The 15804-nt window shown below is 50.0% G+C and overlaps 2 protein-coding genes across 2 annotated transcripts in view; both read right to left on the minus strand.

Moving 5' to 3' along the window:
- Positions 1–15804, minus strand: part of LOC310699314 (uncharacterized protein) — a gene marked incomplete at its 5' end in the record, with an annotated part of 338944 nt that overhangs the window by 33262 nt on the left and 289878 nt on the right. The gene's annotated exons all lie outside the window — the stretch shown is intronic.
- LOC310701746 (uncharacterized protein) lies at positions 5811–11958 on the minus strand. Its single transcript, XM_083493070.1, has 2 exons — positions 11888–11958; positions 5811–7256 (listed from the first exon to the last, which is right to left on the minus strand). The coding sequence occupies exon 2, from the start codon at positions 7177–7179 to the stop codon at positions 6025–6027; it is 1155 nt and encodes a 384-aa protein (XP_083349196.1). The 5' UTR covers positions 7180–7256; positions 11888–11958; the 3' UTR covers positions 5811–6024.

Here is a 15804-nt window from a genome sequence, read left to right on the forward strand (position 1 = left end):
GTGGGTCAGGAGAGTGGGGGAGGGGCGGACCCAGGGAAGCCAAAGGGGGGTCCCTCCCCCCCCAGCCCAGGGGGGTCCTCTGTGAAGCCCAGAGATGGACCCAGCCTCGGGGGGGTGGGAAGAGACATGGGGCTGCCTGAGAGAGAAGGGGCGCTTCCTTTCCTCTCCCCCCTCCTCCCCCCAGGCTCTCCTGCGCCCAGAGACCCCCTTGGCCCGGCAGGGAGAGGGTGGGGTCCCCTTCCGCCATGAGAGGAGTGCAATGGGGTTGTGAGGGGGGGAGACCCCTTTCTGCTCCCCTCCCAAGAGGGTCCCCGTTGTGTCTCTGCGGGGCGAGAGAGGAGGAGCCCCTCCCCCCGCTGCTTCTTCCCCTCAACGACTTTTCCCGCCTTTTCCCAACTTCCCGCCCTTCGGGATCTGAGCCTCGCCTCAGTTTCAGGCGCCGAGGAGGCAGATTCCCCGGGATCCCTGCTTTATGAGTGGATTTCTTCTCATTCGCCCTGATTTCTGCTGATATATCTGGCTTTTGGAGCTTCTCTGGAAAGAAGGCTGTATAAAAAGCCCCTCACCACCTCCTGCAGCCCATACAGTATGTCAAAGTCTGATTTCTTCCCATTTGCTGTGTATAATTCTTCCTCCAGGACTGTTCTTCCTTCCTGGCTTCCCAACTCATAATTCTTCCCTCACTGCCCTTAAATAGCTGCTTGGGGTCTAGTTTGGGGCCTGCATAAAGAACCTCTTCTCTTTTCTCGTTTTAGCTGTAGGTATAAATTCACGGCCAAAAGCCTTATTGATACACAATTTTCCATCCGATGCCTGCTTACTCGGAAGTAAGTCCTACTCTGCTCTCAGTTCAGGCAGTTCTGCTAGCAGGAGGCCAAAGGACCCAGAGTGGTTTGCAACCAGGTGGTTTCCAAATGCTGCCCTTTTTGATACGTTTCCATTTATTCTTTTGCGTGGGGACTGGCCAGATTGAATCCCCCCCACCCCATTCAAAAGAAAGACTAGCAAAAGATTTCAAAGGTAGAATTTCCAAAAGATGGCACTTTGTCCTGAATTTAAGACAAGTCAGTCAAAAAATCATGGGCTTTTTTGGCGTTTATTTGGGCCTTGTTTTTTAAAAAAAGCTCTACAGTTTTGGGGTTGTCCTGGTTTTTACTTTTATAGCTCAGTTGGTAGAGCATGAGACTCTGAATCTATGGGTCGGGGGTTTGAGCCCCACTTTGGGCAAAATATTCCTGCATTGCAGGGGGCTGGACTAGATGACCCTCGTGGTCCCTTCCAACTCTGCAATTCTAGGATTCTACCATGTGTAGAGGAAAGATCGCCCTCTTGTGGGCAGTGGAGGAATGATGTCATGTTGGTTGGTGGGAACTGTTCTTGAGTGTTGCCTTGTCACACACATGCAACACCACAACAGTCCTGTGAAAGGAAGGGGGGAGCATTTCTGCAGGCTGATGTCCATCCATCCAGCTGCCCAGGCCCCAGCACCTCCCCCTAACAGTGAAGGGTCCCAGTCTGGAAATCCTCCCTTCCTGCTGGAGATGAGGCAGTGAGGGATTCCAGACAGACAGAGGCGTCCTTGCTCTGGAATTCCCTTGCCAGCAGGGAGACTTCAAAAGCCCCCCCCCATGCCTCCCCCTTCCCTCATTTAGTAGGGAGACTTTTCATCTTGTGGTTGGGTCATTTCAAATCCAGTTTTTCTCTCTCTTAATACTGTTGGTTTCCTTGTTTAAATTATTCTGTTCACTAGTGATATTTCACATAGCCTTTGTGAATGCAAAGCAACTGTGGCTCTTATGATCCCTGCAGGGTATTAAGTGTTGTTCTAACCTTCCTATTGCAGGTGGAAAGAGGAATGTGGGCCTTGCTTATAATATCTTAGGGTGGCAGGATTAAGATTTGGGACTGGGACTTTCAGATTCAGAGCCACTTTTCGCATGAGATTTCTTCCAACTATTGGAGGAAAGTATGTCTGAGGTTTATGACAGAAATATAATTATTATGGGTGAATTTAATGGAGTAGTATCACTGGACTATGACAGAACACTAAGGGAAAGTGTCTCAGAAGAAGGCAAAATACCAAATACTTTTTTGATATGATTACAACAATGGATCTACTAGATCAGGGGTCAGCAGACTTTTTCAGCAGGGGGCCAGTCCACTGTCCCTCAGACCTTGTTGGGGGCCGGACTATATTTCAGGGGGAATTGAGCAATTTTGTTGTTTTTTCCAAAAAAATTTTTTAGTTTTTACAATATCAACGACAAACAAAAACCAAACAAAACATAACCTTATTGAAAAATAAGTTATTTACTTTGTAAAATCCACAAGCGGCAGCTGCAGCCGTTGCAACAAACCGCCTGAACGCCATGGAGGAAAGGAGGGAGGGGGTGACGAAGAAAGCGCGTGAGGAAGCGGCGTGGAGAAGGGGCACAGAAAAGGAAGGAAGGGCGGACTGAGGGAGAGGGAGGAGGAGCAGGAGGAAAACGCAGCCGGCAGCCAGCGTCACCCCCCCCCTTCCCAGCGCCACCCTTCTGAGGCAGGCAGGCGGGTGAGCCGACTGCCGCCATTGATGGCACCCGGTGTGGGACAAGATTGCTCGTCCCTGAGGAGAAAAGCGCTGCCGGGTGAGGGAGAGGGAAAGAACGTGCGTGCTGGCAATCCACGCCCGATTCCCGGACCGTCCGCAGGCCGGATCTAGAAGGCAATTGCGCCTGATCTGGCCCACAGGCCTTAGTTTGCCAACCCAGATGCTTGGAGATTCAGACCCCCATTAGAACAAGAGTAAACATGTTCTTCTGATTCAAAGGATTCTGCGGGAAGAAGAAACATGATCTGGATATTGAAGGAACTGCCTACAGGATTAAAGACTGTAGAGATCCAGCCAAGAACAATATCAGATCAAAACTCAACATGGATGATAATGAGGGGTGAAAAGAGTTCATTGCATAGATGGAGACTAAATAAGGGTTTATTTGAAAAACACTGAATTACAACATATTCCAATTACGTTAAAGTATCAAAAGATGTTAAAAAGCATTTGGAAATATGGGAGCTTTTAAAATGCTGGGGGACGGCAGCGAAGGATTCGCTGCCGCCTGCCAGCATTTTAAGATCGCCCGGGACAGCGGAGAAGCCTCCGCTGTCCCGGGAAGGCAGGCGGGGGGGGGGGGAGAGCAAAGACTTTCGGCCCCCGCTGGCCTTCTGAAAAGGTCCAGGACCTCTTCTGTTTGTTTTTTAAAAAATAATATTTTATTAAGTTTAACAATAAAAAGCAACCACAAAAAAGATAGAAAAACAATAAGCACAAAAAAATATAAAACATACAGAATTTCACAATACAATACAGAATACACAATACAAAAGTACAAACATTTAACCTAACAAAAGAAAAAAAATAAAATCAATATACACACAAACAGATAAAACACATATCACTCTTTTCTATTTTCTTATCTTTAGTACCTTATTTTCCCCGACTTCCTCACACCTCCCTTTTTTGTATCCCTTTTTCGCACTTAATTCAGCAAATTCATATCCTATTACTTTATCTTTACTTATATTAAATTCCAAATTTATAATTTCTAATTTTTATCATCTTGTTACTAGAGCCCCTTCATTTCATTTCAATGTCCTCAGCATTCATACATTTTGCAATATTTCTGTAAGTAGATTTTAAATTTCATCCAATCTTCTTCCACCGACTCTTCTCCCTGGTCTCGGATTCTGCCAGTCATCTCCGCCATTTCCATGTAATCAATTACTTGCATCTGCCATTCTTCCAAGGTGGGTAGGTCTTGTGTCTTCCAATGCTTTGCGATGAGTATTCTTGCTGCTGCTGTAGCATACATAAAGAAAGTTCTATCCTTCTTTGACACCAATTGGCCAACTATACCCAGGAGAAAGGCCTCTGGTTTCTTCATGAAAGTGTATCTAAGTACCTTTTTCATTTCATTATAAATCATTTTCCAGAAAGCCTTAATCCTCGGGCACGTCCACCAAAGGTGAAAGAATGTACCTTCAATTTCTTTACATTTCCAACATTTGTTGTCGGGCAAATGATAAATTTTTGCTAGCTTGACTGGGGTCATGTACCACCTGTACATCATTTTCATAATATTCTCTCTCAAGGCATTACATGCCGTAAATTTAATCCCAGTGGTCCACAACTGCTCCCAGTCAGCAAACATAATATTATGTCCTATATCTTGTGCCCATTTAATCATAGCAGATTATACCGTTTCTTCCTCAGTACAGTGGTGCCCCGCAAGACGAAAATAATCCGTTCTGCGGGAGCCTTCGTCTTGCAGGGATTTTCGTCTTGCGGAGCTCCGCTATCAGCCGATCAGCTGATAAGCGGTAAAACAGCTGATAAGCGGCTTTTAGGGCTTTTAGCGGCTTTTAGCGCTTAGGGGATTAACGGATAAGCGGCAATTTAGAGATAAGGAGCTTAGCGCCTTTCAGAAAAGGCAAAAAAAAAAAAAGGGAGACCACGGGAAAAAATTCGTTTTGCGAGTAAGCCCCATAGAAAAAAACGTCTTGCGAAGCAGAAAAATGTCGGAAAGCCCTTTCGTCTTGCGCGTTTTTCGTTTAGCGGGGCATTCGTCTAGCGGGGTACCACTGTACTCTATTTCAACAGCAAATTATACATTCTTGATAATATCTTAGCATTGGGTTCTAACAATTCTGTTTCCAACTTTGATTTTCCCACCTGGAAACCAATTTTTTATCCTGATTATAAACCTCTCTTATTTGAAAGTAGTGTAACCAGTCTCGCACCTTCCCTTTAAGCTTCTCATAACTCTGCAATTTCAGCTTGTCACCTCTTCTGAAGGCCGGCGGTGGGCGAAAGTCTTTGCTCCCCCCCCCCCACCTGCCTTCAAAAGCCATCGGGATAGCGGAGAAATGCGCTGCGCTTCTCCGCTATCCCGGGAAGGCAGGCGGTCGGGAGCAAAGACTTTTGCCCCCCGCCGGCCTTCAGAAGAGGTCCAGGACCTCTTCTGAAGGCCGGTGGTGGGCGAAGGTCTTTGCTCCCGACCGCCAGCATTTTAAAAGAGGTCCCCGGAGATTTCCCTATGGGCTTTCTTATTGCGAAGCAAGCCTATAGGGAAATTCGTCTGGCGAAGCACCTTGAAAAACGGAAAACCCTTTCGTCTTGCGAGGCATTCGTCTTGCGAGGTACCACTGTAAATGATACCAACAATAAATAATACAAGCTTCTTTAACAAATGGCAAAGAGATATTTCAGGATTACTCTGGCAGGGGGGAAACACCAAGAACAAAGTATAAAATTTGATAGATACTAAAAATAGAGGTGGCTATGCACTGCTAGATTTTCTACTATGAAGCAGCCTCTTTGTGTTGGTTAAAAGAATGGATATTGTTGGACAACACACAATTGCTGGATACCCAGTGGAATCTCGGATGTTGAACGCTTCGGAAGTTGAACGTTTGGGGCTTTCAAACGCCAACAACCGGGAAGTGAACCGGGAAGCAATTTGTAAATAAAATTATATACAGTGGTACCTCAGGTTAAGTACTTATTTCATTCCGGAGGTCCGTTCTTAACCTGAAACTGTTCTTAACCTGAACCACCACTTTAGCTAATGGGGCCTCCTGCTGCCGCTGCACCGCCGGAGTACAATTTCTTTTCTCATCCTGAAGCAAAGTTCTTAGCCTGAAGCACTATTTCTGGGTTAGTGGAGTCTTTAACCTGAAGTGTATGTAACCTGAAGCATATGTAACCCGAAGTACCACTGTATGAATAAAATTATCTATATATAAAGCAATTGAAACACTTCCCACACTCCTTCCATTCAATCCATTTATGATTTTCTGTTTGTGGATTGTAGGGTTTCAACTCTTAAAGCTTTTCCTCCTTGTGAGTCCATTGATGTTTTCTAAGAACATCAGGAATGAAGCTCTATGTACACTCCATATACGTAAGTGGTTTTCCCTTTTTCAGTTCGCTGAGGTTTGCTAAGGTTTCCACTTCTATTGAAGCTCTTTCCACACTCCATACAATTATTTGCTTGTCCCCGAGTGAGTCTGTTGATGTCTTCTAACATTTCCAACATTGGTGAAGCCCTTTCCACACTCCTTACATTTAAATGGTTTCTCCCCTGTGTGAGTCCATTGATGTTGTCTAAGTGTTCCACTGTGATTGAAGCTCTTTCCGCACTCAGTGCATTTAAATGGTTTCTCCCCAGTGTGAATTTGGTGATGTAAATTCAGGTTTCCACTCCGACTGAAGCTCTTTCCACATTCCATGCATTTGAATGGTTTCTCCCCTGAGTGAGTCCATTGATGTCTTCTTACTGCTCCACTACAAGTGAAGCTCTTTCCACACTCCATGCACTTAAAAGGTTTCTCCCCTGTGTGAGTCCGTTGATGTTTTCTTACTGCTCCACTACAACTGAAGCTCTTTCCACAATCCATACATTTATATGGTTTCTCCCCTGTGTGAGTTCGATGATGAATTCTAAGTGTTCTACTAACAGTGAAGCTCTTATCACACAGCATACATTCAAATGGTTTTTCCCCAGTGTGAGTTTTATGATGAATATTCAGTCTTCTATTTGTACTGAAACTCTTTCCACACTCCAAACATTTAAATGGTTTCTCCCCTGTGTGAATCTGTTGATGGATTCTAAGGCTTCTCCTCTGACTGAAGCTCTTTACACATTCCATGCATTTGAATGGTTTCTCGCCCATGTGTGTCTGTTGATGTTTTCTAAATGTTCCACCATCGGTGAAGTTGTTTCCACACTCCATACATTTATATGGTTTTTCCCCTGTGTGGGTTCGTTGATGGTTTCTAAGGTGTCCAATCTGACTGAAGCTCTTTCCACACTCGTAACATTTATATGGTTTCTCCCCCGTGTGAGTCCGTTGATGGATTCTAAGGCTTCCCTTCTGACTGAAGCTCTTTCCACACTCATAACATTTATATGGTTTCTCCCCTGTGTGAGTGTGTTTATGTATACGAAGGTTTGAACTCCAACCAAAGCTTTTTCCACACTCCATGCATTTAAATGGTTTCTCTCCTGTGTGAGTCCGTTGATGTTTTCCAAGTGTTCCACTGTCAGTGAAGCTCTTCCCACACCCCATACTTTCAAATTGTTTCTCCTCTCTCTTTTCATATTCCATGGATTTATATGGTTTCTTTGTTATTCCCATTGGACATGGCCCTCCAGAATTTTGACTGCCTTCTCCATTGCCTTCTTTCAACAGGGAGGAGCGGGGGGGAAGGAAACCTAGGAAGAGAACAAAGGAATATTACACACATCAATTACCTGCTCTTATTTTAACATCTTGTACAATCTCTCCTGTCCTCCATATGTTCCAAGCTTTTAGCATAGGCAAATGAAATAATGTCCCGTATTTTCCGCTCCATAGGACGCACCTGACCATAGGGCGCACCTAGTTTTTAGAGGAGGAAAATACGGGAAAAAATATTCTGAATCAAATGTTGCACTAAACTATTTAAAGCAGCAAAGCGGGTGGCACCTGTCCGCTTTGCTGCTTTAAATCGAGCCTCAGAGGAGGGTAGGAAGGGGAACCATGGCTTATCTAAGCCCAGTTAATAATGCTAAGCCTGACTTATGGCCATCGAGATTAGCCTGGCCGTCTCAGTGGAAATCTGGGGAGGCTGGGGTGGACTTTCAGTGGTCAAAGTGCGGTTGTGTCTTCCTGCCCGGCATCTATTTCCTGCCCTCTTTCCCCCCGCACCCTGCTTCGAGGGAAGGAAGCGGAGCCATGGATCCTCTGCTCGCAACTGCAGTGGACTCCCTCCATTTTGAAGCAGGAAAGTGGGAGAGGAGCTGCTTACACGAGTGTAAGCTGCTCCCCTCCCACTTTCCTGCTTCAAAGCAGTCACAGAGGGAATCCGCTGCAGCCTCGAGCAGCGGAGGATCCATGGTCCCCTTCCTTCGTTCCCTCCTTCGTAGTTGCTTTGAAGCAGGAAAGCGGGAGAGGAGCTGCTTACACGAGTGTAAGCTGCTCCCCTCCCACTTTCCTGCTTCAAAGCAGTCACGGAGGAGGGAATCCTCTGCAGCCGCCAGCAGCGGAGGATCCATGGTCCCATTCCTTCCCTCCTCCGTAGTTGCTTTGAAGCAGGAAAGCGGGAGAGGAGCTGCTTACACGAGTGTAAGCTGCTCCCCTCCCACTTTCCTGCTTCAAAGCAGTCACAGAGGAGGGAATCCTCTGCAGCCGCCAGCAGCGGAGGATCCATGGTCCCCTTCCTTCCCTCCTCCGTAGTTGCTTTGAAGCAGGAAAGTGGGAGAGGAGCCACTTACATGTAAGCGGCTCCCCTCCCACTTTCCTGCTTCAAAGCAATCACGGAGGAGGGAATCTGCTGCAGCTTCCCCCACCTCCCGCAGAAGCCACACACTCTTTAAAGGGCTGCGTGGCTTCTCCTGGCTTCTCTGGGAGGTGGGGGGATTCCCCCACCTCGTAGAAAAGCCTGCAGGAGCCGCGCCGCTCTTGGGGGCTTTTCCCCGAGGAGGGAGAAGGGACTATGCGGCCAGTCAGTCCCTTCTCCCTCCTGGGGAAAAGCCCGCAAGAGCGCACAAAGCTTGTGTGCGGCTCTTGGGGGCTTTCCCCGCCTGCCTCCCCCCTGCATTCACTCCATAGGACGCACTCACATTTTCCCTTGGTTTTTAGGAGGGAAAAACTGCGTCCTATGGTGCGAAAAATACAGTAAAATAATGGTAATGCATCATCAGCCTTTCCTAACCCTTAATTAAGCATTAATGAAGCAGTATTATATTAGAATACGGTTGAACTGTGGGCTTTACGTTTGATAAAAAGTGGTTTCTCACAGGAAAGGGAGCTGCTCTATGTTCCATGAACCTGGCCAATATTCCTCAGGGTCCTAAGTTCATCATGAAGTTCTTCATCCGCTGCAATCCTCCACCCCTTGGGCCACATTTTGTCCCCTTCGACCTCTAGATCTTTATTAATCACCTGCACACTCCCTTTGGCCTCAGGAGGTGCATAGTGACCATTTTGGGAGACCCATATGTAAGTCTAGTGACAAGGCTTGGTGCTTGTGGTCGGTTGAAGGAGTGCTCAGCTGGAGAATATTCTTGGGGTGGGACCTCCATCTCTCAGCCTTGCATTATTGAATGGAGAGAGCTGGAGATGCAGAAGGAAAGCAGCTGGAGCCTGACTGCTGGGAAGGCCAGATTGAGACACCCACCCCCATTATGATTTATAATAATTATATGCCGCCAGGTCTCGCACCAGCCTCCTGACACTGGCTTATCTTAGCGGAGATTCCCTGTCCAGGCCTCTCTCACTGTTCTTTCTCCTTTGCCCTGGGTGGCCAAGGGCTTCCGGATATTCTAGCTCTGCTCCAACTGGGATTTATTTATTAAAGTGTTATACTTCTCTTCATATGAAGATCACAAGATAAAAATATGTGTGACACTGAAAAAGGTGAGTATTAAAGGTGAATAATACCCATTGTGGGAAAGAAAAGAAAGAAGATGAAACCAGTGGTGTGTCCTCCTGAATGTAATATAACAACAACAACAACAAAAAGTGTAAAGAAGAGACCAATCTTCAGATCAGTTTCATATTCCCTGGCTGTATTTCTCTGCCATGATTGTGACTCAGAATCTTAGCCACACTTTTTTCTAGAATATCAAATGGATCTCTTTGAAATGGGAGTCAGACATTCTTGGGATTTCATCCAGACATTCCTTTAGTGTGGGCAGCAGCAGCAGCAGCGGAGGAAGGAAGGAATTAACTTTGGGGGCAAACCATTTCCTTCAGAAGGTCTTCCCCAGCGGCCAGCAGGGTTGATAAACTGCTCAGTGTGGACACCTTGGATTTATAGTGTTAGGGTCTGGATACCAATCACAATCCCTCAGAAATGTCTCAAGAACCCTTAAGATCCAGTTCCACCAACTCCCAAGTAACACTGAGCCCTAGAGAAACCTTCTATGCTGAGTTGAGGCATCTCTGGCGCTCCAGATGTGGTTGGACTCAAAGGACCACCTGCCCAAGCAAGGATGGCCCATGGCCAGGGAGGATGGGAGTCTTATCTGGGGGGACACACTTTCTCCATCTTCCCCCTCCTCTGAAAACACTTTCATTTCTCCTTTCTCCGTGATCTCCAACATCTTCCTGATACAGTCCAACCAACTGCACACATTCCCAAATCATCCGGCACCATTGACTTCCCAAGGCTGCTGCATTGTGTCTGGGACACTGGCAATGGAACAGCTCCTTCCACTGGATGAGAGGATAGAGGGTTAAATCAGGGCTGGCCAAATGGGACTCAGCGCCCTCCCCTCCTTGCATCTGCTGCCTGAGGGGGCTGCCTCAGTTTCCCTCACGGTGGAGCAGGCCCTGAGAACAGCCTTCTCTCTGCCGCCCCAAATACAGGAAACACGACAAAGAAGGCCTTGGAGTATCACCATGGAACATAACAACAACAACAACAACAACAACTGGTTGTAAGTCCCTTTGGGCTGCCCTGGGCAAGAGCAAGCAACAAATAGATTAAATAAATAAATAAAAATAACAATAATTGAAACTGCAGTACAGTGGTACCTTGCTTCGTTCTCGTGGTCCGTTCTTAACCTGAAACTGCTCTTAACCTGAAGCCCCACTTTAGCTAATCGGGCCTCCTGCTGCCGCCATGCCACCGGAGCACAATGTCTGTTCTCATCCTGGGTTAGCGGAGTCTGTAACCTGAAGCGTATGTAACCCGAGGTACTACTGTAATAATACTACTGTAATAATAATAATAAGGCAGGCTCTTGAGGGGGGAACACGGGAACCCACCCATTTCCATAACAATCTTGAATCCCACAGAGTTAAGAGATCTGATATAGTGGGAATAATGGAAAGCAGGTGAGAAGGAGTTGGGCCCAGGTGTCTCTGGGGGGGGGGGGGGAGCCCTTTAGATGCTTCTCCACGGAAACCCAGGCATGTGGGAGAGACTGGAGTTGCCCAGAGCGAAGCCTCAAAGGGGGGGGGGGAATAATAAAGGGGGCTTCCTCCCTTTCCTCTCCCCCCCCCCATGGTTGGTCTCGCTCTAACAGCCCCCAGCGCCCCCTGCAGCTCCTGATCTGGGACTTGAGGCAGGGCAAGGACTGAGCTTCAGGGGAGGAGAGGGTGGCTGGATCGGGGCTCCTGCTCAGGGATCTCTCCCTGGTCTACGCGGAGTCATGGCAGATTCCTGGGCAGGAGGGAGAAGTCAAGGCAGGCGGCCCCCCAGCCCCTCTCTCTTTCTCCAAGATGGCTTCGATCCCTCCCCAGGGATGCTCCCTCCCTCCGCCCCCCAACTTCCTCCTCCCTCCGCCCCCCCCAGGGTCCCCTTTCCCCAAAGGCCCCCCTGGCCGGCTCAGCCTTCCTGCCAAATCTCTCCCCATCCCAGGAGGGAGACGGGGGGGTCTCCATCCAGGCCTCTCTCGCCCCCATTAACCCTTCCATGGACTCCCCAATCTCCACCCAAAGGGGACCCACCAAGCCAGGATGGCGGCGCCCCAGAGATACCTGCCAGGGGGAAGCCAGAACTGGGGCCTGGGTTCAAGTCCCAGCCCGGGGGGGGGGGCTCCCTTTTCCTTCCCGGGGGGCGGCTGAGCATCTCCTCTCCCCCCTCCCCTGCTCGCTCTGCTATTCCCATTTCCTTCCCCGCAAGACTAAGGGCTGGGGGTCTCCAAGGAGGCGCCCCCTCGGGGGAAGGGGCTCCTTTCTCCCCCCAGCGCCTAAACCAGCCCCTCCCCCGCTCGCCGGATCCCCAGATCCGCCCCAGATTTCACCCCCCCGCCCCAAATCCTGCCCCCCCTTCCCAGCTGCCCTGTTTGCAGATTCAGGGGGAGGAAAAGCGCCTCCTTCTCCCCCCCCCCCAATATATAGATGTATTTCGCACCTCTTTCCCCTCCTCCGCGGAGCTGCTCCTCTTCCGGGAAGGTGGATCAGGCCCCTCCCCTCCCCCCCTTGGCCCCCCTCCCTGCCTCTCTAGGAAGCGGAGCTCACTGACCGGGGGGGGGGAGGAATGAGTGGCCCCTCCCTCCCCGAAGACACCAATTCTCCTCCTTCCAAACCAGCTCCGTTTTCCTGTTTTGTCTTCTGAGAAGGTCCCGGGTTCGATCCCCGGAGGCGGCAGGGAAGGAGACCCCCCCCCAACTGGGAAAAAGCCCTCCGGGGCAGGAAGGTGATATCCCCCCTTTTAATCCCTTGCCGGGGGGGTCCGGTCAGTCTCACCCCCATTTCCCGACGGGGGGGGAGGCAGGGCCGGGGCGCAGGGGGTCCCCGTTACAACAGCCCCGCAAAGTAGACCGGAGTCTCTTCCTCTGCCAAACAGCTCTTGCTGGCAGTGGCGTAGCGTGGGTTGTCAGCACCCGGGGCAAGGCAAGTAATTTGCGCCCCCTAACCCGTGCATTTTAGCACTCGAGTGCGAGCGCGCCCTCGGATTTTTCCGGTAACACTTGACTTTATAGAATCATAGAATCGTAGAGTCGGAAGGAACCCGATGGTCATCTAGTCCAACCCCCTATGATGATGATGATACATTTTATTTATACCCCGCCCTCCCCAGCCAGAGCCGGGCTCAGGGCGGCTTACACCGGTAAAATTACAATAGAAACATAATGGGGGGAGGGACCAATTTAAAATACAGGTTAAAATGCAATTTGAAAAGCAGCCTCGTTTTAAAAGTAGCGCACAAATCAAAACTGTAAGGGGAGGGAAGACATAAGGGTCCCACTGAGTCCAAACCAAAGGCCAGGTGGAACAGCTCTGTCTTGCAGGCCCTGAGGAAAGATGCAGGACCACGCAGCTGTCCCGTGCGGGGATCGAACCTGCAACCTTGACATCCCTATTTCCATAGGGTTCGGGTTTCCGAGTGGCTAGGGAAACCAAGCTGGATGGGGAGGGGAAGCCACAAACATGAGTCTGACCAAACTGCGGGAAGCAGTGGAAGACAGGAGTGCCTGGCGTGCTCTGGTCCAGGGGGTCACGAAGAGTCAGACACGACTAAATGACTAAACAACAACAACAACAACAACAATAATAATAATAATGTATGAAGTTACATTGAAAGACCTACATTGGCTCCCTGTACGTTTCTGAGCACAATTCAAAGTGTTGGTGTTGACCTTTAAAGCCCTAAACGGCCTCGGCCCAGTAGACCTGAAGGAGCGTCTCCACCCCCATCATTCTGCCCGGACACTGAGGTCCAGCTCCGAGGGCCTTCTGGCAGTTCCCTCATTGAGAGAAGCAAAGTTACGGGGAAGCAGGCAGAGGGCCTTCTCAGTAGTGGCACCTGCCCTGTGGAACACCCTCCCACCAGATGTCAAAGAGAAGAACAACTACCAGACTTTTAGAAGACATCCGAAGGCAGCCCTGTTTAGGGAAGCTTTTAATGTTTGACGTATTAATATTTTTTTGGAAGTCGCCCAGAGTGGCTGGGGAAGCCCAGCCAGATGGGCAGGGTATAAATAATTTATTTTTATTTTTATTAGACACCCCCCAAGCCAAGGAGATAAGTAACTCTACAACTTCAGAAGTCATCTGAAGGGAAGTTTTTTTAAATGTTTCATGTTTTATTATATTTTTATCCAAGGTGACTGGGGCAGCCCAGTCAGATTAGAAGGGTATAAATAATAAAATTATTACTATTATTATTATTATTATGGAATAGGGCGTCTCAATTTTCTTTGATGAAATGTTGCAAGGTATTCCGATTAATGCTTTTTATAGGATATTGGACACGGTGCGAGTTTATGGCTGCCAAGTATTGGCCTGAAAGGAAGCGCAGCCGGCGTCAAGGAACTGCTGGAGGATGGAGCTTGCAAGTGTTAGAATGCAAAATGCGGACAGGTTCAGGCACGCAAGAAGGTGGGGGAAAGGGGAGCCCGGATGGCTCAGTTTAAGAGCACGGCGCTGATAAGGCCAAGGTTGCAGGTTCGATCCCTTGTAGGGGGGCAGCGGCGTATTACTGCATTGCAGCGGGTGGGACTAGATGACCCTCGGCTCCCTTCCAGCTCGACAGATTCTATGAAAGCGCATGGAGCGTGGAAGTTGCATTGCAAGTAGTACGCAGGGGGGGGGGTGCAAGGGTTGCAGAGAGAGAGAGGGGGGGAGGGAGGGGGAACTGGCCCTCCGCTGGACAACTGACCCGGCCGGGCTCTGTTTCCCAGGGAAGCAGGAAGTTGCAATCCAAAGTTGCAGAAGCGCCCTGCTCCTTCTTCCGCGGAGGGAAACGCTCCTGCGGAGGCGAGAGGCAGCGAGGAGGCGATGAGGTGAGGCTTTTGTGAGGTAGGGAGAGGAAAGACGGGGGAGGGAACCCAAGGAGGATTTGCACGAGAGGGAATGAAGGGGAAACGCGCCTCCCACATGGAGCACTTTTCCCCGGGAAATGCACGGGGTGGGGTCGTGGCTGATCCGTGCTGCAGGGTCGTGCGGCCCAAAGTGCTGCAGGATCGCCAATGCAAGACCCCCTTTTAAAACCTCCCCCTCCCCCAGCTCTGGAAAAAAAGGGGGAAGGGGATGGCGTCAGCGTCGGGGTGCAGAGGCTGCCCGTGCCCGGCCAGGCGTCGGTGGCGGCGTCAGCGCTGCTGCAGCGGCTGCTCCTCCTGCGAGCAGTGAGTGGAGTGCAGCCGCAGCGGCGGCGGGGGGCGCGCGCGCGCTAGGGCGCAAGGCTGGCAGTGGCGGCGGGGAGCCCGGCGGAGGAAGGAACTTGTCCCTTCCCTCTGGACTCGCGCCCCCCGCAGATGTTGTGCCCGGTGCGGCTGGCACCCCTGGCACCCCCACGCTACGCCACTGCTTGCTGGCAAAGGTTTCGTCAGAATCGCCTTTCTTGCAACTTGAAGCCCTTGGTTCGAGTCCTACCCTACAGCCTAGAATAATCTTTCTTTGTTGCTGCATCACCCTGTGGACTCAGGTTAAGCTAGTGGTCCACTGAGACCCCTGGATCCTTCTCGCATGTACTGCTAGTCAGCCAGGTGTCCCCCATCCTCTATTTGTGCAGGTGGGTCTTCCTGCCTAACTGCAGGACCTGACATTTGTCCCTGTTGAAGTTCATTCTGTTACTCATTCTGTCATGCAAGGACGTGCCCCATCGGAGATGCTATTCCTGTTACAGGAAATCTCAGGGGAGCATCAATAGCGCAAGTTGCACCCAAATTCTCGGTCCTCATCCTCCCGAGTGATGGCTCTATGGCTGGGCAGGATCCGTCCCACCTCAGACTAGAGGGGAGGCAGCTGGCAGGATGGACTTCTCCCCAGTGCACTCCTTCTCCCAAGGGAGGAGGGTCCTGGCTGGACATCTCCTCCCCCCTGACTTGGTCTGCTTCCCCAAGTGGTGGAATCCATGTGTCCCAGAAAAGAGGGTCTTCCTTGCAGGCTGAAGTGGTGCAGTCCAGATACAGGCTAAACCCCAGGGGGTGTGGAGGAGGCAGAGACTTTGGGCCTCTCCCTCCCTTCCCCACCCCTTTGAGAGCACACCAGGCCTCACTTGTGAAGGATGGGTTCAGCCATTCCTGGAAAGAGCCCTGAAAACTGGCCACGCCAGGTCCACGTGCCCCTATGACCTTCAAAGGAAGCTTCCTCTTGGCTGCCTCAATGCTCAGAGGTGGCTCCTGCCTCCAGGCAGCTTGTGGATTTGTAGAAAGTTGACCCTTAAGTCTGGGACCTGCACACTATAGACATCCACAGGGTTTCTCCCCTAAGTGTGTTATCTTGGGGATAATGTGATAGGAGCTTCCAGTGAAGCATTTAACACACACTTAGGCCACCTCCCCATTGCATCGAGGTCTCTCTGGCACTGCCCACTCTCTGCTCTGC

This window comes from Podarcis liolepis (assembly GCF_965112155.1).
Source record: "Podarcis liolepis genome assembly, chromosome: 2".
Taxonomy (NCBI): Eukaryota; Metazoa; Chordata; class Lepidosauria; order Squamata; family Lacertidae; genus Podarcis; species Podarcis liolepis.

Bases quoted from the DNA above. Each gene is read 5' to 3' on its own strand.
- LOC310701746 (XM_083493070.1), bottom strand. From the start codon at position 7,179: ATGGGAATAACAAAGAAACCATATAAATCCATGGAATATGAAAAGAGA.